At 39.7% G+C, this 27,364-nt stretch overlaps 1 protein-coding gene across 5 annotated transcripts in view; it reads right to left on the bottom strand.

Annotated features, from left to right (window-relative positions):
• The window catches only part of DISP1 (dispatched RND transporter family member 1), a 225,100-nt gene that overhangs the window by 171,315 nt on the left and 26,421 nt on the right, over positions 1-27,364 (bottom strand). Inside the window, exon 2 of one of the 5 annotated variants that reach the window (XM_069545416.1) lies at positions 10,845-10,907. The exons of the other annotated variants lie outside the window; for them this stretch is intronic. Within the exon in view, the coding sequence (XP_069401517.1) occupies positions 10,845-10,907 (63 nt within the window). The remainder of the gene's footprint in view (positions 1-10,844; positions 10,908-27,364) is intronic. 5 annotated transcript variants of the gene reach the window in all.

Here is a 27,364-nt window from a genome sequence, read left to right as displayed (position 1 = left end):
TGATGTACTCCTTTTCCTATTTGGAACCAGTCTGTTGTTCCATGTCCAGTTCTAACTGTTGCTTCCTGACCTGCATACAGATTTCTCAAAAGGCAGGTCAGGTGGTCTGGTAGAATTTTCCACAATTGATTGTGATACACAGTCAAAGGCTTTGGCATAGTCAAGAAAGCAGAAATAGATGTTTTTCTGGAACTCTCTTGCTTTTTCCATGATCCAGTGGATGCTGGCAATTTGATCTCTGGTTCCTCTGCCTTTTCTAAAACCAGCTTGAACATCTGGAAGTTCATGGTTCACGTATTGCTGAAGCCTGGCTTGGAGAATTTTGAGCATTACTTTACTAGCGTGCAAGATGAGTGCAATTGTGCAGTAGTTTGAACATTGTTTGGCATTGCCTTTCTTTGGGATTGGAATGAAAACTGACCTTTCCAGTCCTGTGGCCACTGCTGACTTTTCCAAATTTGCTGGCATACTGAGTGCAGCACTTTCACAGCATCATCTTCCAGGATTTGAAATAGCTCAACTGGAATGCCATCAACCCCGCTAGCTTTGTTCATAGTGATGCTTTCTAAGGCCCACTTGACTTCACATTCCAGGATGTCTGGCTCTAGGTGAGTGATCACACCATCGTGATTATCTGGGTCATGAAGATCTTTTTTGTACATTTCCGTGTATTCTTGCCACCTCTTCTTAATATCTTCTGCTTCTGTTAGGTCCATACCATTTCTGTCCTTTTTGAGCCCATCTTTGCATGAAATGTTCTCTTGGTATCTCTAATTTTCTTGAAAAGATCTCTAGTCTTTCCCATTCTGTTGTTTGCCTCTGTTTCTTTGCACTGATCGCTGAGGAAGGCTTTCTTATCTCTTCTTGCTATTCTTTGGAACTCTGCATTCAGATGCTTATATCTTTCCTTTTCTCCTTTGCTTTGTGCTTCTCTTCTTTTCACAGCTATTTGTAAGGCCTCCCTAGGCAGCCATTTTACTTTTTTGCATTTCTTTTCCATGGGGATGGTCTTGATCCCTGTCTCCTGTACAATGTCATGAACCTCAGTCCATAGTTCATCAGGCACTCTATCTGTCAGATCTAGTCCCTTAAATCTATTTCTCACTTCCACTGTATAATCATAAGGGATTTGATTTAGGTCATACCTGAATAGTCTAGTGGTTTTCCCTGCTTTCCTCAATTTCAGTCTGAATTTGGTAATAAGGAATTTATGATCTGAGCCACAGTCAGCTCCTGGTCTTGTTTTTGCTGACTGTATAGAGCTTCTCCATCTTTGGCTGCAAAGAATATAATCAGTCTGATTTCGGTGTTGACCATCTGGTGATATCCATGTGTAGAGTCTTCCCTTGTGTTGTTAGAAGAGGGTGTTTGCTATGACCAGTGCATTCTCCTGGCAAAATTCTGCAGCTCACAGTGTTGCAAAGAGTTAGACACAACTTAGCAAATGAACAAGTGGTCTTGAAAGAAGACAAAGATTATCAATAAGTAGAAAAGGCATAGGAATGGAAAGAAAGACTCAGCTCACCAAAGACAAGCAAAAATGACCGTTAGCAACATCCAACATGAGAGCCAGCATAGCACAGTGTGTTAAGAGTGTGCTAACACACACTCTTCTAATCCCAGTGTGGTCTCTTTATACAGATATAAACTTAGGGTACCAAAGGGAGGTATCTTAACTTCTCAAAGCATTAGCTGCTTTATTCAGAAAATGAGGACATCAGAAGTCACAGTCACATTAGTTGTTTTAAAGTTCAAATGAGACAATGCCTTCAGCATAGAGTCTGGCACATATAAACACCCAATAAATGTTAGCCTAAAACAGGTACTATTAATATACGTTGATAAATTTGAACAAACAGCTCTCTAGGCACACTATTAAGAAGGAACACTGTTACTGAGCTGTAGGGCAGACAACTATGGAGTTCCATGGGCCTTCATGAAGGTATCATTTGAATCATGGCCAACGCATTACATGGATGCTTTGTAGGGGTTAACATCAATATTACAGACTTTAAAAGAATAATCAGAAAACAGCCATCTAGAAATGCATGAACACTCAAGCTGGCACAGATGTTAATCTGAACATTAATCAATCTCTGAGTTTCATTTTTCCTATTTCTAACATGAAGATAATACCAAAACTGACAAGGCTGTTAGAATAATAGAGAATAATTCATGTGACTTGCTTAGTACAGTGTCCAACAGCTTATAAGCAGCCAACAAATGATATTAGGATTACAACCATGATGATGACAGGCACTTTTCTTCTCTTATAATCAGATAACAATAGAAGGGAAATTAAACTGTTCTAGTTCTCTAAAAGAAAAAAAAATACTTGAGATGCTCCTTTCTAGGAAAAAAAAGTCAAAACCACCACCCATTATTACTTAGAATGCAGTTTTTCATTAGAACGGGCTGACATATATATGATACCTCATTCTTTTCCTACCACAAAGCCAGTTTGAATGAATGAATCAATCAACAAACTAAGTAAATAAATAGATCTCTGAAATGACTTCATCCATTACTGCTTAATTCATGAGACTGCTGAAATACAGCCACTTCAATGATATACTATGGTTGCTACCCAAAACTAGAAACTTCTCGCCAAGCCATAGCTGATGGAACAGCAGTGGCATAAAGTAGAGGTGGTATTAGAAGGGTTTCAGCTTTAGTGTGCAATGTTCTCTCTCTCACTATAAGACAGAGAATTATTACTAGGATTAATCTACAGTGGAATAAAGAGGTACTGGCTTTAAGTGAAAGCAGTCACCTATTGTATGATTGCATTTCTATGAAATGTCCAGAAGAGGCAAATCCATACCAACAGAAAAGAGACTAGTGGTTTCTGGTGCTGAGGTGGGGGAGGAAGGGCAAGGAGCAGGATGAGGAGTGACTGCTCACAAGTATGGGGTTTCTTTAGGAGTGTTAAAAGTTTTCAAAACTTAGATGTAATGGCTGCATAACCAAATGTGAATAAACGGGAAGCCACTAGACTGGATGAGCATGTTTTCTAACTTTTCTTTTCCGTGAATGTCTGTAATTAAAGCTATAGGAATAGATTCTGTAAAAAGTATTCTTTCAATAAGCTGGCAACATGACACCCTATTACAAAACTTTCTAAGAAAAGAAATTATATCACCAAAAAGTAGTATCTACCCCTTAAAGTAATCAATCAATAATGCCTAGGTTTATCGGAAAATCATGATCTCTCATTCCAGTAATATGATTAATGATTTATATACTTTGAAAACGGAATTTCTGCTGAGGATTGAATGACTCAAAGAAATCATATCCAAACTTGTTACCTGCTAAGAAAAAGAGTCCACATAAGAATTTATGTTCTACATGTTTGGGCTAGCTTTTATTTCTGGCTGTACTACACACTAAGATACCAGAAACCCTTCTGGAGTGGACACTATGATTCATCTTCCAGGTCTTGCGCTTAAAGACTCAATTTCCCCAGCTGCCAAGAATGTTAGCTACTGTTGGTTCACAGCCAAGAGTCACACCAGGAATTGCCCTCATCCCAAGACTCCCATCACTAGGAGGAGATGGAGTACCATTAGCCCCTGGCAGGTGGCAGGACAGTTGTTAAAACTTTCACCACTTGTAATCTAGAATGAGACACCAGTATAAGATGAATGAGCTGGTGGGTATCACGTTTCAGGATTTGAGAAGTTAAGAGTAAAGCAGTAATTATAAGGACTGTGAAATTAGATGGCTGTTACTAGATGCTATTGGTGCTCTGGGCAACTGACTGATTAATCACCAACTGAACGTAAAGTGCAAAAGTCAAAGGACCTCCTTGGCAGCATATAAAGAGCCTCTCATCTCCAACAACAACAACAGAAAACCGAAGCTTCAGCCTAAGACTCAACACAAGGGTAGCTGAGCTCCAGGCTGGATTTTCAATCCCCTCAAATCAACTACATCAGGGTCAGGGTTCTGATTAGAAAGGCATGGAACCCTAAGGCTTAGCATGAGGATATCTGAGTGACGTGCTTGAAAATCTTGAATCTCCAGGTTCCCAGGATCTATTTGACCCTGAGGAATTATTAATAACATTTTTCCTTGCCTGAAGATGATGCAAAGGTTTCTACTATACAAGACAACTTATGTCCTCCACAATCAACCTCCACTTCCCCTTCCAGCCTCCAGACCAATCACAAACAACTATGCTTGGGAAGTGCGGAACGTGCTATGGTAGAAGAGGACTACGTGCTGAAGGAGCCGCAGGACTGACTTAGCCAACATTTACCCACAGCAGCTGGAAAAGTACATGTAGGGCTTGATCCTGAAAGTGCAGATCAAGGGAGATGGAATATAAAGTTGGATAAAGGAGAGCTTAATTGGAAGGGCTTCCCAGGTGACTCAGTGGTAAAGAATCCACCTGACAATGCAGGAGACACAGGAGACGTGGATTCAATTTGTTGGTCAGGAAGATCCCCTGGAGAAGTAACCCACTCCAGTATTCTTGCCGGGAGGATCCCATGGACAGAGGAGCCTGGCAGGTTACAATCCATAGGATCACAAAGAGTTCGACATGACTGAGGGACTGAGCATGCATCTAGCTGAAAGCAGGTATCCTCCCATGATACAGAATTTAACACCTAGACGAGAACCTTGGAAATGATACTACTCTACTACTAAGATAGCTCTTAAAAGCTTGGATGATGATGTAAAGGTCTATAGTAAGTGACAGGAAAATGCCAGAATTGCTGTTGAAGATGGTAAAGTGAAGGAATAGTGCGACCCTAGAGAGCACATATCAGGTTAAGGCTGAAAAAAAGGTGCCTGCCCACCATACTCCATAGGAGGGCCCAGAAGACACTGTATCCCCAAAGCAGTAAGGAACGCACTGGTGAGCATCGTCCAGCTCAGCGGTAGCTGTCCTCATAGGCCAGTCTGACCAAAGGAAATAATATTAGAGAGCAGGGTTCCCTGAGGTACAAAGACCTGGCCCCATGCCTGATTCTGAAATATCTCTAAACACTGAGCCCAGCCCAGAGCTCCCCACAGAATTGAAATCCTGGTTGCAACTGCACTGTAGGTTAGCTTCTCCCTCTGCTCAATCCTACTTCACAATCTTTCACTTTACTACAGATGCTATTCCCAAGAGAACTGCCTCAAAAACCTCCTCCACGCAAATCTCTGCCTCAACTCTCTTATTTCCTGGAGAACGAGACCTAAGACTATCTTAAACATTTCACAATGCTAGATGAAATAAAACAATAATCCTTTAAACACATAGAAGGAAATTAAGCAGTGAGAGGCCAAAAATAAGAGACAGGAACTGAGAAAACCAGAGCCGTAAGCATGAATTGATTGTGGTTGCTGTGGGGAGACATGCCAGTTTCAATAACCAAAAGGCTTGAATTTTAACACCTATTAAGTAGCTGGAAATGGGGCCTTACCCTTGAGAAACAGAGAGTTAGAATAAAATGCTCTCATAAAACCAAGTTACCCAGCTAAGAGGTTTAACTGTCTTGGCCAGAGTTCTAATGGACAAAAACAGCCTACACTGAGAACTTGAGAGTTGTGGCCCAGCCTTTAGAGAGGTCTGACGTTCAAACATATATTAGCTGCATGGGTCAAGAAATCCAAGGCTCAGAAACTTATCAAAAAAACTCATCTCAGGCCAACAGTACTCCTGGGATACCTAGCAAAAACAAATGCAAAACTACTCTGGACCTAGAGAATTTCTAAAAATAAAGCCTCACTAAAGATGAGCTTACAATCCAAAGTTACAAAGCACTTGAAGAAATAACCCACCATATGGTAAAAAAGACATAAAATTAGACAATTAAAAACTTCAGTTAATAGTACAGATAAAACTTACAAAATAAGCATGCTTAAAATTATTTAAAAGACATTATAAAACATATCAAAAATGTCAGACAGATTTGGGAGGGGGAATAGGAGTTTTATAAGCATTGAAATTAAAATAGATTTATGTATATGTATATATTTTACTAAGCTGCAGGTTGGGCTTCTCTGGTAGCTCATCTAGTAAATGAGCTCATCTAGCTCATCTGCCTGCAATGGAGGAGACCCTCGTTCAAATCCTGGGTCAGGAAGATCCGCTGGAGAAGGGACAGGCTAGCCACTCCAGTATTCTTGGGCTTCCCTTGTGGCTCAGATGGTAAAGAATCCACCTGCAATGCAGAAGACCCCAGTCCAGTCCCTGGGTGGAGATGGCAAACCACTCCAGCATTCTTGCCTGGAGAATCCCCATGGACAGAGGAACCTGATGGGCTACAGTCCATGGGGTCACAAAGAGTTGGACACAACTGAGCAGCTAAGCACAGCATAGCAAGCTGCAGGTTAAGACACAGCTTAAGAAACCATTTAAAAAAGACCAAGAGTTAGAACTTCCCCGGTAGTTCAAGGGTTAGGAGTCAGCCTTGCAGTGCAGGGGACACAGGTTCGATCCCTGGTGGGGGAACTAAGATCCCACATGCTGTGGGGCAACTAGCCCGAGTGCCACAGCGACTGAGTCCACAAGCTCTAGAGCCCGTGTGCCACAACTAGAGAGCCCACGCACTGCAATGAACGATCCCACAGGACACAACAAGGTCCTGCATGCTGCAACCAAGAGCCAGCGCAGGCAAACACATAAACGAACATTAGGGGAGAAAAGAAACAGCTTAGGGAATTACTCAGATACAAAACAGAGACATGGAAAGTGAAAAATGGCATTGAGAAATACGGAGCAATTTATGTCTGATGCAGGATAAAGGATGCTTGGGGCTGGTGCACGGGGATGACCCAGAGAGATGTTATGGGGAGGGAGGTGGGAGGGGGGTTCATGTTTGGGAACGCATGTACACCCGTGGTGGATTTGTGTCAATGTATGGCAAAACCAATACAGTATTGTAAAGTTAAAAAAAAAAAAAAAAAGAAATGGGAAGAGAAAAAAAAAAAAAATACAGAGCATAGGAAAAAAGACGTAGTAACAACTTGCAGCAAATCAAGAAGAGACCAGAATGAGAAGCAATATTTGAGGAAATAATAGGTGAGAATTTTCCAAAAATGATGAAAGGCAATAATCATCAGACTGAGAAACCTCCTACATACACCTCTCACTAAGATGCATTGTCAACAAACTATACAGACACCAAAGACAAAGAGATTATCTCAAAAGCAATCAGAGAACATGGTCTCAAGAGGAAGAAACTAAATGGTACACTGCAAATGAAAATTAAACACAGTAAGACATTAGGAAGGCTCTATGCTGATATTCCTGTCATTCAACAAGCACATCTAGAAAACAGAAGGGGAGACAGGATCAAACAGCATGTGAAAGAAGGAAGCACAGAACACTAATTCCTCTCAGGAGGGAGTGCTTGTCAAGCAGTAAAAACACAATTCTTTTTCTTTTGGGGCTTCACTGAGATACGAGAAGGAAGGTAAAGTAAAATGAAAGAAGGTAAGGAGGGAGAACAAAAATTCTCTTTCCTTATAAGAGACTATCATAAGAAAGAATAAAAAAGTCTCTAAAGACAAAAGAATTTGGGGGAGAATTTTTATGAAACAAATTTTCAAGGAAAGCCTCTAGCATGAAGACAAAAATGCTTTGTTTGTTGGTAAGACTAATGAAACTTGAATAATTAGGGGAATCCTAACTCAGCAGTGGCCACAGGAATGGAAAAGGTCAGTTTTCATTCCAATCCCAAAGAAAGGCAATGCCAAACAATGTTCAAACTACTGCACAATTGCACTCATCTCACACGCTAGTAAAGTAGTGCTCAAAATTCTCCAAGCCAGGCTTCAGCAATACGTGAACTGTGAACTTCTGGATGTTCACGCTGGTTTTAGAAAAGGCAGAGGAACCAGAGATCAAATTGCCAACATCCACTGGATCATCAAAAAAGCAAGAGAGTTCCAGAAAAACATCTATTTCTGCTTTCTTGACTATGCCAAAGCCTTTGACTGTGTGGATCACAAGCAACTGTGGAAAATTCTGAAAGAGATGGGAATACCAGACCACCTGACCTGCCTCTTGAGAAACCTATATGCAGGTCAGGAAGCAAGTTAGAACTGGACATGGAACAACAGACTGGTTCCAAATACGAAAAGGAGTACATCAAGGCTGTATATTGTCACCCTGCTCATTTAACTTATATGCAGAGTACATCATGAGAAACGCTGGGCTGGAAGAAGCACAAGCTGGAATCAAGATTGCCGGGAGAAATATCAATCACCTCAGATATGCAGATGACACCACCCTTATGGCAGAAAGTGAAGAGGAACTAAAAAGCCTCTTGATGAAAGTGAAAGAGGAGAGTGAAAAAGTTGGCTTAAAGCTCAACATTCAGAAAACGAAGATCGTGGCATCTGGTCCCATCACTTCATGGGAAATAGATGGGGAAACAGTGGAAACAGTGTCAGACTTCATCTTTTTGGGCTCTAAAATCACTGCAGATGGTGACTGCAGCCATGAAATTAAAAGACACTTACTCTTTGGAAGGAAAGTTATGACCAACCTAGACAGCATATTAAAAAGCAGAGACATTACTTTGCCAACAAAGGTTCATCTAGTCAAGGCTATGGTTTTTCCAGTAGTTATGTATGGATGTGAGAGTTGGACTGTGAAGAAAGCTGAGCGCCAAAGAATTGATGCTTTTGAACTGTGGTGTTGGAGAGGACTCTTGAGAGTCCCTTAGACTGCAAGGAGATCCAACCAGTCCATCCTAAAGGAGATCAGCCCTGGGATTTCTTTGGAAGGAATGATGCTAAAGCTGAAACTCCAGCACTCTGGCCACCTCATGCAAAGAGTTGACTCACTGGAAAAGACTCTGATGCTGGGAGGGACTGGGGGCAGGAGGAGAAGGGGACAACAGAGGATGAAATGGCTGGATGGCATCACTGACTCGATGGACGTGAGTTTGAGTGAACTCTGGGAGTTGGTGATGGACAGGGAGGCCTGGCGTGCTGCGATTCATGGGGTCGCAAAGAGTCGGACACAACTGAGCGACTGAACTGAACCGAACTTATAAAAAACATAATATAAAATATAAAAACGACGATACAGTGAGAAAGCAGAAATACTAAAACTGAACACTGTAATGGACATGGTGGTTGCACCCCCAGCAACCATGTGCCCTACTTTGCCTCTGGAGCACTACTCCTGCCTCACACAGCCTTTAGATTTAGGGGGACGGCAACCACATTCACTCTAGCAATAAGGCACAGGACTCAGGTTCAAGGTGTTCACTGTAATATCCCCTACTTCACCCTGACGTCTGGAGAAGTTTCATGGGAACTTTTGGAAAAGAACATCTCTCCTCTTCTGTATCATGGTGGTATGAAATATGATGCCTAGAACTGCTGTAGCCATTTTGCAATCACGAGGAAAGCCAGCCTAAAAACAAAATCAGCATGAAGATTTGAGCAAAGCCAAGAGAATTATAAAGAAACAGAGCCAGAGTCCTGCTCAAATAGCATCTGAAGACTGACCTATCTCTAAACTTTCCAGTTAAGTAAATGAAACAAATTCCCTTTGTTTTACCAAGTCAAGTTTTCAGTTATTTGTAACTAGAAACGTTATCTGATATATATGATATATGGTTAAAGCTCTATGTGATTTATCACTAAAATTTCCACTGATTTAGACTCAAAACAAATTTTAGACTAGAAATTTATTAAGATACAATACAGAAATGACTTAGGGGAAAAAAATGAGAAAATGCTTGGTATGGGAGATTTTCACTAGTCATGAGAAAGTAATTTGCAGGAGCCAGGAAAACTGAGCATTCCAAACACCAGAGGCCCTGCATGTCCTAAGACAACTGTGCAGATGAGAGTTAAGATGCTGGAGCCAGAGAGAAAACAAGACATTCTTAAATGAAGTTTGCCTCTAAAGAAATCCAGAGAGTATGAAACTACTTCCTCTTGCCAGTCTTTTTGTTTTCATGCTATTTTGCTTAAACTTTATTTACTATTTTTAAAAATTGAGAGATCTCTCATTATATATGCATAATATATGCATTTATCATCACTCCCTCCCAAAACTCTACTAAAAAGACAGTAAAGGAAAATTTTTTTAAAGTTTTAAATACTTGGGATAAAGACTGGAGGAAATTAAAGACAAAAGAAGCTAATAAAATTTTGGATGATGGAAAGCAAAGAGTTGAAACAGTTTCTGATTTAGCAGAACAGATAGAGTGGAAACTTAACAACCTGTAGTTAAGAGAACGATGCCAACAAGAAAGTAATCCACAAATAAAGAATCCCAGAAAGGCACAGAATGAGGCAGAGTTACGAGCGCAGCCAAAATCAGGAGGATGATGAAACTTTTCATAAGGAACAACTACACACTGGACACCTCTTTCCAGTTCTCCCACTAACACTCATTCCAGCAAGAGAAAAGCAGTTACTCTCTGGTAAAAACTGAACCTAACAAAATTGACTTAGGATCTAGAGACACTGGGTGTGAGGATGAGATACTGTACTGAAAACAAGAAGCATAAATACAAGTTTACTTACTAAGCAGTGAGATCACCCCCAACTCCCAAGCTCTTCTCTTACTCAAGTACTGCCTAGGCAGGAGATAATGATTCCTCCTTGTGAAGAAAAATCAGTCCAAAAGAAAAGACTGTAAGTTTTAAGAATCAAGAGATATCTCAATAATATAAATCTTGCTTTCAACTAACAGTCCTAGAGTGCAATTCATATACACAGAGATTCCACTAAAATTTTCTGCATTAACTAAACATTTGAGGAACAACTGGGACATGATTCTATCATGAATAAAAAAGAAACCAAATCAGATAGGAAAAAAAACCAAAACTATACAGTAAACAAATAAACTGTTTTTTAAAAAAATTAAAAATTAATACCTTTAGTAAGATGAGATGAAACTGTATCCATAAAACAAGAATAGGGGATACATAAAGGAAAACCTAGAAAATAAGAAAAAAACTTCTGAAAATTTTAAATGAGAGCAGAAACTTTAAAAATATATATAACAGTAAGGCTGAAAATAAAGCTGAGGAAATCACCCAGACTCTAGAAACTTGGAAGATCAAAATCTAGAATAGCTATTATTAGACTATAGAAATTCTGGAAGACAGAAAAAAGAAGAAGAAATTATTGAAGATATAATAAAAGAAAATTTCCCATAAAATCCAAGAACAACAAGTTATAAAGAAAAGTGAGTATAATCATAATAATCACTTTGTGGCTCAGCTATGAATAATACATAATTATAATAATAAAGACAGTGACTAACCAAAAACTGTACTAACTATTATGGAAGAAGAAAGTTGATGGGGAGAGGGAAAGAATTAATGGAAGGCAGGTATAAAAGAGCTAAATCTTCATTTGTCTTATTAGAAAGTCAACATATACTGACTAAAATTGTAAAATTAAGAAATGAGCTCATAAATAACAATGAAAAATATGAAAGTATACCAGAAGAAACTGCTAAAGAAGAATTAAAAATAGTTGCCCCTGGGGATAATAACCCAAGGTTGAGAAGAATTAGTCAAGGATCAACATTTTTCATTACACACTTTACCTCATTATTTGAGCTTTTAACATTAATTAAACTTATAAACTAACCTCTGTAAGAGACATTTTATGACACTAAGTAGCATAAAACAATGGAAATATTTTATTAAATATTTTAATCTCTCTATTCATTTTTAAATTCTTTTAAATTTAAATATTTTTCTCATACAGATCCTCTTGCCCATTTCTTATTATTTCATTCTAGACAAGTATATTTTTGGTTACTATCTTGAATGACACCATAAAAATTTTGTTCTCTAACTGGTTACTGCTAGCTATTTATCATATTTTTAATTCAAAGAACCCTTGTTTTTAATTTTCTTAAATCCACTGTTAACAAAAATCATTTTCATTATCCTTATATTTAGCATTGTGCCTCACCCACAACAGGTAGAGAGTAAATATTTAACAAACAACAAAAAACACTGGCAGAGCACTTATTATGTCACACTGAACTAGGCCATTTATAATCTCTAATCGTCACAGCTCTTTAAGGTAGTGTTTAGGCAGACTATAACAAACTGTCAACAGCTATAATAAAGGAAAAAAGAATATTTAAAGGCTTATGTGAGACAGTTTATTTCTCTCTCACATAATAGGTGGAAGGTAAGTGAGTACTCTACGGCAAGAACAGCTCTGCTCCAGGGAACCCACACTAGCTAGCTGGTTCTGCCATCTCCATCATTCAGAGTCCATCTCTGGATAAAGGTTCCTGCTTCAGTTCTTGTCCTTTCCCAAAGAGAAAAAGAAGAGGACATCCAAGGCAAATGACATTTTCTTTAAGAAGATCACCCCCAAAGTTATCCACATCTCTTCCTTTAACATCTTATGGTCTCAAACTTAGTTATAGGCCCCTTTTAGGTATATCCTGGGACAGGGGAGCCTGGTGGGCTGCTGCCTGTGGGGTCGTACAGAGTCGGACACGACTGAAGCGACTTAGCAGCAGCAGCTGAGAAATGCCGGAGAAGGCAATCACTCCAGTACTCTTGCCTAGAAAATCCCATGGAGCCTGGCAGGCTGCAGTCCACGGGGTAGTTAAGAGTCGGACACAACTGAGCAACTTTACTTTCACTTTTCACTTTCAGGCGTTGAAGAAGGAAATGGCAACCCACTCCAGTGTTCTTGCCTGAAGAATCCCAGGGATGGCGGAACCTGGTGGGCTGCCATCTATGGGGTCGCACAGAGTCGGACACGACTGAAGCAACTTAGCAGCAGCAGCAGCAGCAGCTGAGAAATGCAATTGTAGTTGGGTGGTCATGCTGGCTAAAACTTGGGGTGGGGCTGGGAATCCATTTCTCAAAAGAAAAAAAGAATGTATTATAATCTCTACTTTATAAATGTATTATAATCTCTACTTTATAAATGCAGAAACCGAAAAATCAGAACTGTTTGCCTAAAGGTCATATGGCGAATAATAATTAAGCCACGATTCAATTCCATCTTGATCCTGTACTATTTCTACTGTGCATGCATACTGTTGCTTCAGTCTTGTCTGACTCTGCAAACCAACAGACTGTAGTCCACCAGGCTCCTCTGTCTATGGGATTCTCCAGGCAAGAATACTGGAGTGAGTTGCCACACCGTCCTCCAGAGGATCTTCCCGACCCAGGGATCAAACCCATATCTCTTATGTCTCCTATATCATGTTAAGTAACAATAGGAATGTATATATATTATACAATTTTTTGCTAAATGTGGCAGAACTGGATTGATTCTAACCATAATCCTGGTGTCCAGCAGTAGCAGCCACCTGACCCACACTGGTATCAGCCTTTCCACCTCTGAGGGAATTAACCCCATGCTGCCTAATGAAACAGCAAGGGTCTCCCCAGAGGGAGCTGCCATGTAAGACAATGCTGACTCACCTCCACCAACCCTCTTTTCTTCTAGATTTGACTAGACTCAAGTCCCAGCAGGTCCCTAAAAGTGAGGTACAAAGTAAGGAGATTTGCTACGTACACTCCAAAAGAACTACTTGGGTTTTCAATTATAATTTATGCTTGCAGAAATGGAGGGAACGTGTCTGGAAATGAGTATTTAAGAGTATGGGATAATGGTACAAGGAACATAAAGTTGAACCAGGCTGAATTTCTTGATAAGGGCTCAGTAAGCAAAGATTCTGCCTTTAATGTTCCAGCTGGGGTCATTAGAAAGGGCTCTAACAGTTTGGCTGGTTGGCCAAAACATCAAAAGATGGTATACCATGAGCAAATTTAAATCACCCCAACCCTGGGTCCCCTTTGGTCTAATGCAGGAGGGATTCAAAGGCAGGAAAACTGAACTGTTAAGAGTGAGTTGTCAATTAAGACCTATTTGCCCAGAATGCAAGGATCCAGAAAAGTCCGAGAAATAAATCTGTGACAGGTGCCCCAACATCCTTGAAAAGCCTTCTGATTACTCTTCCCTGTAAACTAGACCTTCCACTGGGAACCCCAACCATTCAACCAGAAAACCTACACACAATGGAAGTAATTGGGTCCCAAGGTGGCAGGGACCAACTGGCAGCATTTAGCTGCCAAAGCAAGGTGGGTACAGTCACTGTAATGAACAACAGAGTCAAAGCAATTGGAATAGTATGACTCATACAGACCTACGGTGTTGGCTAATCATGGCATTGCTAGAAGTGAAATAGATAGGAAGCTTACTAACTTCTTATTTGATCTGAATAAGCAGAAAACTCTAGGTCAAAGGAACAAAATACTAATTCAAATCATAAAAACAGAGAGTCATGGCCCCTCAATTGATCACAGACTTCAGCCAGTTTACAGACCCAGAACCCCTTAAATGAAAAGGTCAGTTCCCTTGAAGAAGGACCCTAGTAGACTACTGAAATCGTATGCTGTTAATCATTCTCCCAACCTTAGTAACTACGGACTGGGGAAAAGAAAATAATGAGAACTTCCAGGGACTGATGGACACTGGCTCTGAACTGACACTGATTCCAGGAACCCAAAACAACAGCCCTCCAATCAGAGTAGGAGTTTACGGAGGACAGGTTACCAATGGAGTTTTAGCTCAGGTCCATTTACAGTGGGCCCAGTGGGTCCCCAAACCCACTCCGTGGGTTCCCCAGTTCCAGGATACATAATTATAACACACCTACTTACTAGATGACAGAATTTTCACACTGTCTCCTCCCTGACCTGTGGAGTGGGGGTTACCATATGGGGAAAGGCTGAGTGGAAGCTACTAAAACTGTTTCTACCAAGGAAAACCCAGTAAATCAAAAGCAATACCACATTCCTGGGAGGACTTCAGAAATCAGGCTATCAACAAGGACTTGAAAAATGCAAGAGTTGCAATTCCCACCACTCTCCATTCAATCTCCTATTTGGCCTGTGCAGAAGACAGATGGATCTTGCAGAGTGACGGATTAATGCTAAGTTTAACCAAGTGGTGATTCCAATAGCAGGAGTTTCAATAGATGTGTTTTCATTGCTTCAGTAAGTTAATACAATCCCTGAGATGTGGTATGCAGCTATTGACCTGGCAAATGCCTTTTCCTCTATCCTGTCCATAAGACCCAACAAAAGGAGTTTGCTCTCAGCTGGTAAGAGCAGTAATACATCTCCACTATCTTACTTCAGGGGTGTATCAACTCTCCAGCCCTGTGTCACAGTATACTTCACAGGGATCTTACTGTCTTTCCCTTCCACAAGATATTACATTGTTCCATTATACCCACGACATGATGCTAACTGCAGAGCAGCAGCAACTATTCTAGACTAATTGGCCAGACATCTGTATATCAGAAGACAAGAGACAAATCTGACTAAACTTCAGGGGTCTTTTACCTCAGTGAAATTTTTAGGGGGCACTGGTATGAGGCAGGTCGAGACATCCCTCCTGAGCTAAAAGACAGGTTGCTGCATCTGGCCCCTCCCACAACCAAGAAAGAGGCACAACGCTTAGGGGACCACGATGGATTCTGGAGGCAACACAGTCCTCATGTGGCTGTGTTACTCCAGCCCATTTACCAAGTGATCAGAAGAGCTGCGGTTTGAGGGGGTCCCAGAATAACAGAAGGTTTATGACAGGTTTCGGCTGCTGGGCAAGCAGCTCTGCACTCGGGCCACATGACGCAGTAGATCCCACAGTGCCTGAAAGATCACTGTCAGACAGCGATGCTGTGTGAGCCTTTGGCAGGCCCTCACACTGGAAGCGTGGAACTTTAGGATGTGGGAGCAAGACCCTACATCATCTCCAGATAATCACTCTCCCTTTAAGAGACAATTTTTGGCCTGCTGCTGCTGCTACTGCTAAGTCGCTTCAGTTGTGTCTGACTCTGTGTGACCCCATAGATGGCAGCCCGCCAGGCTCTCCCGTCCCTGGGATTCTCCAGGCAAGAACACTGGAGTAGGTTGCCATTTCCTTCTCCAATGCATCAAAGTGAAAAGCGAAAGTGAAGTCGCTCAGTCATGTCCGACTAGTAGTGACCCCATGGACTGCAGCCTACCAGGCTCCTCTGTCCATGGGATTTTCCAAGCAAGAACACTGGAGTGGCGTCCCATTGCCTTCTCCTTTGGCCTGCTACTGGGCTTCAAATCAAATGCTTGACCACAGGCTACCAAGTTACCATGAGACCTGAGCTGCCCATCACAAACTGAGTGTTATATGACCCATCGAGCCCTGAAGTTGGGCATGCACAGCAACACATCACTGTCAAATGGAAGCAGTGTGCACCTGATCAGGCTCAGCAGGCCATGAAGGCATAGGTAAGACATGCAAAGAAGCAGCCCAGATGCTCATGGTCCCACTTCTGCTACGCTGCCTCTGTTTCCTCCCCCTGTGCACCTGCACCTACGTAGTCAGTCACCTGAGAGGAAGAGGAGGTTTGGGTCTGGTTGACAGACGGTTCTGCTGGATATACAAGGTAAGTAGACAGATTCGAGACTCCTGACTTCCATTGCAGCATTCTTTTCACTATCCCATCTTGTAGTGGAGTAGGTTTGTCTATTACAATTATAGTCATTCCCAGATGTTAAATAGTTTAAATGATAATTTTTTCCTTCAGGTGATTATAAAGCTCCAATCCCAAGTAAATCCTAAAGTTTGGCCACACTAGTAATCTTCTCTACATTTACTGAAAATGTATCAAGCAATGTTATTTTACCAACATAAAGTTAAAGGAGGAAACCTTCACAGTCAACAGTTTGTCTGTACAGATATTTCTAAAATCTAGTGTGCTCACTTACAAACATCATTAGAATAGAATAACTGAAGTCTGATTTTTCTCTTAATTGTGTTTACCTTCATGGTCACCGAAAGAGTCCAGTAACCAGTTTTCCCTCAGAGAATGAAACACCATATTCCTTCCATCTCAGTCAAAATTATTCATACTCTAATACAAGGTCTGTTTACTCTATTTGATACTTTTTGCTACTGTCCTAAATACAAAACAGAAATCCAGAATGTCTGCTGAATTAAGCTAAATTTCTCAACAGATGCCAAAGTTACCTTAAAGAAGGACCCAAACATTCTTTTTCAATATTTGCGTCCTCCAGATTCCCACCTACTATCTTGCTCCTTTTTATATGAGGCAGACAGCGAACCTGCTGTTAAGATCCCACCTCTTTACTTGAGGGATTAGCCAACAAAGAGTTAGCTTATCTCTCCAGCCACAGAATATGGTGCTACGTTCTGTTACACTATTTCTCTATGATGCGCCTGCATGCTTAGTTGCTCAGTCACGTCCAAATCTTTGCGACCCCATGGACTATAGCCCGCTGGGCTCCTCTGTCCATGGGATTCTCAAGGCAAGAATACTGGAGTGGGTTGCCATGTCCTCCTCCAGGGGATCTTCACAATCCAGGGATCGAACCCAGGTCTCCCGCATTGCACATGGATTCTTTACCATCTGAGTCACCAGGAAAGCCTAAGAATACTGGAGTGGGCAGCCTACCCTTCTCCAAGGAATCCTCTCTAAGACGGAGAAGGGATAATCAAACTTCTGAGGAAATAGAGAAACAAACAAACAAAAAAAGTAAAAGTTGTTAAACTAAGAAATAGAGAACATGATGTAAGTACAACCAAATTAAAACACTAGGTACATGGTGGTGAAACAAACAAGCTCCTGCCCTCACAGACCTGTGCCTTAGCACTGTGGGTACTCTTGACACATGCCTGCCTCCAAAGACTCACAACCTACCAATGACGCTTCACATTTAATTAGCTCTTTGGAATTTTATAAAATCCTCTCTTAGCATCCTATCTAAGCAACAACCTGCGATAGAAATGACTATCCCTCCCTTTATTCAAGACAAAAAAGATTAAGAAAAACATTTTTTTTTTGCAGAGTGACACAAATAGTAAGAACAGGAGCCAAGAAGCAGGTCCTCTGGCTCCAATTCTCCTTCACTAATGATCTCTGAAGTCTGGTTTCTGTCAGGTGAATTTAGAGCCCAATTTATAACATCTGAAATGAATTCCTCGTAACCCACACATCACATTATAGTTTCACACCGTCATGGCAAGCCAGTGGTCATCTGAGGAACGCGGTCAACAACCAAAGGGACAGATTCTAAAGACTGAGGTACAGCAGCAGGCCCAAGCCTCTCTTACCCCCTTTCTCCTGGAACAAAACCCCATTTACCACTCTCAGTTACAAGTCTCTCCATGCAGTTTGAATATATAACTAAACTGTCCAACAGTCTCAGAGGTCAAAAGGTAGTTTATGGTCACAAAAAGCAGGGTACAAAAGGATAGTTGTGGATTATCCAAACACTACTGTCAACCCAAGATCAGAGCCCGCAGAGTAGCCCTCAACAAGAAAGGAGACAGTCTGGAAGGACCTACTTAATACCCACACTGTGGCCACTCTAATATAAGCTCCTATGAAGCTGTACTTGTGACTTATCTCAGCTATCCATACCACTTCATTAAATGTCTGTTCTCAAAGACACGGCTCTTTTCAAGAGCCTCAATGTTTCCATTCCATCCACAGGATGGGTACAAAACTGTTCTTATTAGCTCTGATTTCTTTGGGGTGCTTTTGAACTTTAACTTATTTAAACTTAAAATGTTAATTTAACTTACAGTTACTTTCACCTTAAAGTTAACTCAAAATTAAATCAACAATATCCAAAAGAAAGCAAAACTATATAAAACAGTCCTTTATTTAAAAAATCCTCAACTAGAAAACTGCTAGGTAATAAAATTTTTGTTAGTGATGAGAAGATAATTTTCTATGTATTTTACGATCAGTAACCCAAAACGCAGGGTCTTTCTTATAAGAATTATTAAGACCTTAAACATTAGAAACTTTGGTAAAATCAATGATTTGGTGATTTGCAAATTTGTCAACTAGAACCAATCTAGCTCTGTCAGAAAGGATCCAAACACGTGTACAAGATTACTAAGCCATCAAGTAGTGAATCAGGACTCAGACCTGGAAGTTTAGGCCCTCAATCAACCCATAGTTTTACAAGACTTAGAGCTTTCTCATGATGGTATTCAGTGTCCTATATGCCCCAGCTCCAGTCTTACCTTCCCTGTTCCCCTAACATGTGTTTCATACCACTACAACCAGCTTGGTCTCAAACATCTGCAATGTCTCACCTTCACCTCAGCGCCCTCTACTGGGTACTTCCTCCTCTACACCTACGCCTTCCAAATCCTATCTTCAGTGTCCAAAAAGTTTTCTCTAATCCTGTGATAATCTCTCATCAGAACTACTACAACACTTACATTCACCAAGTACAGCTATAGGGTTTTTAAGGTTAAGGGATAAGAAGCTATGGCTGTTTATAAATTCTATCCAGTATCAAACAAGTTCTACGTGGGCATTTAGCTTATATCTGTCAACTTAAGATGCCTTTATTATCAAAAAATAAACAATGCCTCTGATATAACTGTCCCATTTTTTTAACCTAACTTTAATTCAATATTCCACATATATATTTGTGTATGTAAATGCCAAACTGTGTAATACTTAAAATAGAGTAATAGCTTTTATCAGATAATAATGTTGAAATTCTCAATCTTGAAATAACCTAGGGACTTCTCTGGCAGTCCAGTGGTTAGGATTCTGCACTTCTACTGGAAGTGCATGGATTTGATCCCTGGATGCAGAACAAAGACCCTGCAAGCCACATGGCACAGTAAAAAAAAAAAAAAAAAAAAAAGAACCTAGTTTGTAGGAGGTCAGAGAATCATTTCACTTTAGCACAATTGAAGGTCGGCATATTAAAGATTCTATACAATCAATCTGTATATATATCCTGCAAAAGAAAGGAGCTAGGAACAATTCTAATACTAAACATGTGCTGAAAACACTGAAGGAATCTAAGTCTAAAAGATTCCCCAATCACATGTGCCACCACAACAACCCCAGCAGGTTCTTCGCAAACTTAGATACCATTCTTTATAGAGATTAGGCTTCTCCATTAACCATAAAGCAAAAGCACAGAGAGCAGATTTAAATAAAATGCAGAGGTTGCAATCTCAGAGATGCTGACTCAGATCTAGAAAAATATAATGGCCTAGTAGCCCTAGCACAAAGGGATCATGCGGGGAAGACCAACCAAAAAGTACTATAGAAATCTTTCCACTGAAACTTGCTTCAAAGAAAGAAGAAAGGATGAAAGGAAAGGAGGGAGCGTGTGTGCGTGGTAGGTCACTTCAGTCATGTCCCACTCTGCGACTATGGGCTGTAGCCTGCCAAGCTCCTCTGTCCATGGGATCGACCCAGGGATCAAGCCCACATCTCTTACATCTCCTGCACTGGCAGGTGCGTTCTTCACCACTAGTGCCACCTGGAAAGCCCCTATGGCTTAGACAGTAAAGAATCTGCCTGAAATGCGGGAGACCCAGGTTCGTTCCCTGGGTTGGGAAGATCTACTAGAGACGGGATAGGCTACCAACTCCAGTATTCTTGCCTGGAGAATTCCATGAACAAAAGAGGCAGAGAGGGAGAGAAACAAAGTTCCAATACGCATACACAAACTGCACAATCTTCTTTTCATTGTAGTGGCCAAAAAATATTAAAATGAAAATCTACTTGTAAAGAGTCCTTTGAAACACCTGCTTGATTTCATGGTCAAGTTATATGATTTGTAAGACTTGAAGATAATTCAAGTCAGTGATAAACACCAAATCACATGACCCACTTGTGGAAAAATATGGAAATATCTGTCTGGAGTCTATAATGGCCATGCAAATGAATGTATTTAGTCATTACTCAACATCACCACTCATAAAGCAAGCAATTGCTTCCCTTCGAATGCTCATCCTTTGTATTAGCACTAACAAAATCACTGCTAAAAACAGTAAATTAACACTTCCCACTACAAAATAATAACTTGATAAAACTTTAACCTTAACTATTAAAAAATATGGTGTAAGTATCTCTTCAATTAAAATATTATTTTTACAGTGTTTATCTAGTGAGCAAAGAAAAACACATACATCTTATACAGAAACTAGGTCACAGGTTCATACGAAAGAAAGAAGAATAAAGAAAATACTCCTTTAAAGTTATTTTCTACTTCTAGATATCCTCATAATATTTATTAATAAATAAGGAGAACAAGTAAAAAGCAGTACAGGCACCATTTTTCATAATGCATGATTTTTTCACTTGAAAATCAATTAAAACACATGAGAAAAGCTTGTCTTGTATAAATGTTTTATAAAAAAATGAAAAACTACTTTTGAGCCTAAAATTTAATGAGAACTGATAAAGTATGGTTATCTTCTCTTTGAAGATTACTGAGGCCCTTGAAGAAGATACAAACTCTGCAAAATTCCAATACAAATACATTTTTACATGTTCACTGTCATTTCAGTGCTAGTCACTCAGTCGCGTCCGACACCTTTGTGACCTCATGGACTGTAGTCCACCAGGCTCCTCTGTCCATGGAATTCTCCAGGCAAGAATACTGAAGCAGGCAGCCATCCCCTTCTCCAAGGGATCTTCCCTACCCAGGGATCAAAACCTGGCTTTCTGCATGGCAGGCAGATTCTTTACCATATGAACCACCAGGGAATTTCAGCTTAAATAAATCTCAGAACATTTGCTCCTACCTGAGCTTTATAAGTGACAATCCATGCTCATATCAAGTAATCCTTAGCTCCTGTTTATTTCAGAATAAGATGCAAGAGAAAGCAATTTAATGTCTCATTAAAGATTTGTTTTCAAATATTTTTTTCTTCCTCCAGAGGGCAGTCAACATAAGTCTCCACTAAAGAGAGCTTTTAAAAAGTTTTTTGGAAAGTCCTTTGGTAGAAACCATCTGGTCTTATAGGAGAGGAAAAGTATCTTTTCCTTCTACCCCTCTTAGATCTCTATAACAAAAGACAAATTAACAAGAGAAAAGCACACAAATTTACTTAAATTGTATGTGCCATAGGAATCTTCATAAAGAAATAAAGACCAAAACAATGGTTAAGCCTGAGTTTTTTATATTACATTTGATGAGGGTAGAGAGTGATGGAAAAGTATTACAGGACAAAAAGCACTATAACCTAAGAGGAGTAAACAGAGGGAAACTTAGCAAGGCCAGTTTGTTCAAATCCTTCTCCTTTGGGGATGGGCACAGCATCTCTTACATGAGATCTTATGACATGCTTCAGGGGGAAATCAGAAAGTCCCGTACCTGTCATTTCTCGAATTCCTTCATCTTAAGACAATCAACATGCCAAGATGCCATATTTGGGGACAGCATGTCCTAAACCCTGTCACTCTCCCATATGAAACTTCCCAAAGACTTTTCATTCCCAGAAACTGAGTTGGTAGACTATCCCATAACCAATTGAATCAATCTCAGTCCTGGAAAATGGTCAGTCCATTCAAACAGTTGTGTCTCATTTCAGGAGGTGGTGGCATAGACAGGAGTAAATGCCTACCAATTAGTTCTCTATACAGTATGAGCAATCAAGCACTTAATAAGGGACAAAACAAACAGAAAAATATGTAAAGGTTAATGGTTAGAACAAACATGAACTCAGTTTTTGAGTCCAGAGGGCAGTCAGTTAAAATTTCTTGATGTTGGGCTTAAAAGTACCTTTAGATGGTAGAGTGAGGACGGGTAGTAGAAATCTGATGGATTTTCCTGGTTGGCTGTTTAAAATGTCTTTAGTGAGGTCCATGAACTTTCTGAGTAGCCTACACAGCAACAGGCATGAAATTGCCCATACTTGATCTATTGTCATGATTTCTCTGAAGTTTAACTCAAGTCAGCCAGCCTCAGATTCCAGGATTCAGGAAAAAGGACAGTTTTATTTCTCAATGATTCCATGTCAGAAGGGTGGGAGAAAAACTGGAAATGCTCACTTATAGCTAAACACTGGAGGCAACTAGAAGAATTCAGGATCCAGTCCAATTACAGGTAGATAAAACCTTAAAAACAATGGTCAGAACTAGAACTTAAGACACACAAGGGCGTACTATAGTTTCCTATTGAAACATTATTTTTCTCTTGGTTCATTTCAGTTGAGTTGCTCAGTCATGTCCGACTCTTTGCAACCCCATGAAGTGCAGCACACCAGGCCTCCTTGTCCATCACCAACTCCCAGAGTCTACTCAAACTCATGTCCATCGAATCAGTGATGCCATCCAGCCATCTCATCCTGTGTTGTCCCCGTCTCCTCCTGCCCCCAATCCCTCCCAGCATCAGAGGCTTTTCCAATGAGTCAGCTCTTCACATGAGGTGGCCAAAGTATTGGAGTTTCAGCTTCAGCATCAGTCCTTCCAATAAACACCCAGGACTGATCTCCTTTAGGATGGACTGGTTGGACCTCCTTGCAGTCCAAGGGACTCTCAAGAGTCTTCTCCAACACCACAGTTCAAAAGCATTAATTGTTTGGCGCTCAGCTTTCTTCACAGTCCAACTCTCACATCCATACATGACCACTGCAAAAACCATAGCCTTGACCAGACAGACCTTTGTTGGCAAAGTAATGTCTCTGCTTTTTAATATGCTGTCTAGGTTGGTCATAACTTTTCTTCCAAGGAGTAAGCGTCTTTTAATTTCATGGCTGCAGTCACCATCTGCAGTGATTTTGGAGCCCCAAAAACTAAAGTCTGACACTGTTTCCACTGTTTCCCCATCTATTTCCCATGAAGTGATGGGACCAGATGCCATGATCTTGGTAGTCACCCCCATTTCCAGCAAAGATAATAAATGACTAATCTGTCTGCAAAATTAGCCTCATCTTCTTAAATTTGGCCTGATATTTACATAAATGCAGCAAGAATAGTGATAGACCATACAGACTCTTTTTAAAGTTTGCTAAAACTTAAAATAAGGAATCTCAAGTGAGACTTTTAAAAGCCTCTCAAGGCTATGAAGTCAAGCCAGAAACTTGCCACCAGACTTCCCTTCAAACGTGCAGATTTGGCTGAATATACCGAATTGATGCTTTTGAACTGTGGTGTTGGAGAAGACTCTTGAGAGTCCCTTGGACTGCAAGGAGATCCAACCAGTCCATCCTAAAGGAAATCAGTCCTGCATATTCATTGAAAGGACTGATGCTGAAGCTGAAACTCCAATACTTTGGCCACCTGATGTGAAGAACTGACTCATGTTTAAAGACCCTGATGCTGGGAAAGATTGAAGGCGGGAGAAGGGGACAACAGAGGATGAGATGGTTGGATGGAATCACTGACTCAATGGACATGAGATTGAGTAAACTCCAGGAGTTGGGGATGGACAGGGAGGCCTGGCGTGCTGCCCTCCATGGGGTCGCAAAGAGTCGGACATGACTGAGCGACTGAACTGACTGACTGACTGACTGACTGACTGAGTCTCCATGGAACTGATATTTGTCACTTGCCTCTAATACTGAGCACCCTGTAAGCCAGGTACCAGGCCAGTTTTTTGTTTTGTTTTTTTCCAAGAGATTTATAAGCATTAGTTCCATAAAGACCACCATAGTTCCTTAAAGCTGTCTGGTCATACCTGATTTTATACATCATTCTGAAATATAAAAGTCCAGTTAAAGCCTTGGTAATACAAGTGATGTTTTATTATGTTCTATTACAAGGAAAACAGATTCTTATTGAACTTGTGCAAATAACTATATTGCCATGAAAATAAAAATACTTAATAAGTTTCTGAATTCTGAAGAGATCAGGTAGGGAGAAAATAAACTGTTTCATCTTTGTTCATAAATGTATATTTTACCAAATTGCTGTAACTTACAGAGAAGACTCCTGAAAGTCCCTTGGACTGCAAGGAAATCCAACCAGTCCATTCTAAAGGAGATCAGCCCTGGGTGTTCTTTGGAAGGAATGATGCTAAAGCTGAAACTCCAGTACTTTGGCCACCTCATGCGAAGAGTTGACTCATTGGAAAAGACTCTGACGCTGGGAGGGATTGGTGGCAGGAGGAGAAGGGGACAACAGAGGATGTGATGTCTGGTTGGCATCACCGACTTGATGGATGTCAGTTTGAGTGAACTCCAGGAGTTGGTGATGGACAGGGAGGCCTGGCGTGCTGCGATTCATGGGGTCGCAAAGAGTCAGACACGACTGAGCGACTGAACTGACTGACTGACTGACTGACTGATAGATAGCTTAAGAGAAAAGAGAAAAACAGAACATTAAGGAATAGGCAATGTTTCAAACAAATGTCATTAAAAAACTATAATCATCCTCATCAGTTCATCCAGTCTCATGTGATTAGTACTTGTTCTGTTTGATCTTGGATTAGCAGTTTTGTGAATCCATGAACTTCTTCATTAGTTCAGAAAATTCTTATTCCACTGGCCTGGTCTCGAAGCTATTCAAGTGATGGCATCACGGAGCTGTCTCGCTTGCAGCTGACTATAAACACTTTCAGAGAAGCATTAGGAGTAAAACAAAACTGTCTGGAAATGACAAAAGACTTTGAAATGACCATGGTTAAAAATCTGATGCGAGGTCATTATAATTGACATGGAACTTTGTTTATTTCAGTGACATACAATATTTTAACATAATAACCAGAAACATGACTGATAACATAATGCTGAACATATGAACACCAAGTATTGACAAATTGCTTTGAACTTCATACCATTTCTGAAATACTTATATAACATATGCCCCCACAAATACAGCTTAAAGAAGTACATCACCACTTATTTGACAATGCTTCCTACTCAGCTTAATATATCAAATAAACCTAATTAGTTTAACATCTCTCCTTTAACAAGATGAGAGACAAATCTTTTAAGATTTTCTGAGGACTCTCTGGGAAACCCCAAAGTGGAAAAAAAAAAAAACACTTTAGTTAGAATTTGATTTGGGGAAGTTTGTCAAAAATGTCAAAAGGTTTGAGCAGCTGATTAAATAGGAATGCAGATGATTATAAAATAATACTTAATTATCTACTTAACCAAAGTAACAATAAAAAATTTAAAAGGCAGATACAGAAGATAATATAGTCAACAAACCCTTAGATTTTTTAATCTTAAGTAATCAAAGATCTGATAAAGACAACTGTGAAGTACAAGAAATCATTCTGATAAGACAGAAAAATTTGGTTCTTCAAACAGATTACTTAAAAGAAAAACTTTTAAACAATTTCTTAATAAGGGAAGACCAGTAATCCAAGAAAATGTTGTCATTCTAGTTACATCCAGTATCCTTTTGATATTGAGGCTTATCTTTTTATTTTTAACTTATAAATAAATCTATTCAATCTTAGAAGATTGACCACACATAAAATTCCTTTCCCTCAAACCTTTTACACTCCTGCTTTTTTTCTATATATACACTATGTTTTTGTCCCATGCTTTTCCTCTTTCTCATTGTGGAATAGCCAGTCATTCTATTTTAGGATAAGATTACCTTCCTTTCCCCTTAACAAAAACATATTCTTCATACCGTGTATATTTTTCCTTATCAGAAACACATTCTATTTTCCTTGTATACTTTGGATACAGAGATTTTTTTCCTTTGTCCTTATTATTCTTAGCAGTTTCATTAACATAATTGATAAAAATTTTTAATCCCTAGTCATTCTATTTTTCAGTGAAAACATAATAAAAAGCATCCATTTGTGAACAGCCTACCTCATACTAACATTATGTGGTAGCTTTGAAAATTTATAAATATGCCATTTCACAATTTCTAGAGGCATATACTTCTTCTTAGTATAGTTTTTCCATGTGGCAAAGATGATGTTTGCTAATAGAATGAAGTATCTTTGGCCTCTACAAAATTTAGGATGCCACAAGAAGATAAGCCATGTCCAGCAATCAACGTTTCAGTATTTCATTTTATGTGGAAATGATCAGATATTCAATGAACACCCATCATTTCAATATAACTTAGTATGCTCTGTTTCAAGTTACCAAAAAGATTTTGGAAATTATTCTCAAGTAGACATATTATAAGATATAATTATCACTGAAAATTTCATTTATAAATTTTTATCCTACTTACATTAACTCACTTATTCTTAACAATTATGCCTGACTTGTTCATGAAAATTTCATGAGACATTAAACAAAGCTAGCCATCATTTTATTTTTCTTATTGATAAATCAGGCAAATATAAAAAATATCACAAACACAAAGAACCCAAAAAGTTAAACAAGATTCCCTTCAACTGTTTTTATTTTTAACCTGCTGCGCTTGACATACATCAAGCAATTTATTTTTATTACATATTTTGCTGCTAGGTTGGACTTACAGTTTCATAATGTTAAATATCTAATACAGGTTTGTTTGACTAGTAAACCTAGGTAGAAAAAAAAAGTGTACTTCTGCATTATATTTAATACTGAAAACTATGAGAGCATACCTGTTCTTATTTTACAAAGACTATTAAAACTAGCCTTATTTACCATAGGGTATCCCAGATAATGCGAACTTTAAAAAGTTTGGGTTAACTTTTTTTTAAGGTTGGGGTTAATTTCT

Source organism: Ovis canadensis, chromosome 12 (assembly GCF_042477335.2).
Source record: "Ovis canadensis isolate MfBH-ARS-UI-01 breed Bighorn chromosome 12, ARS-UI_OviCan_v2, whole genome shotgun sequence".
In the NCBI taxonomy this organism is placed as follows: domain Eukaryota; kingdom Metazoa; phylum Chordata; class Mammalia; order Artiodactyla; family Bovidae; genus Ovis; species Ovis canadensis.
This window is presented reverse-complemented; position numbering and strand designations above follow the sequence as displayed.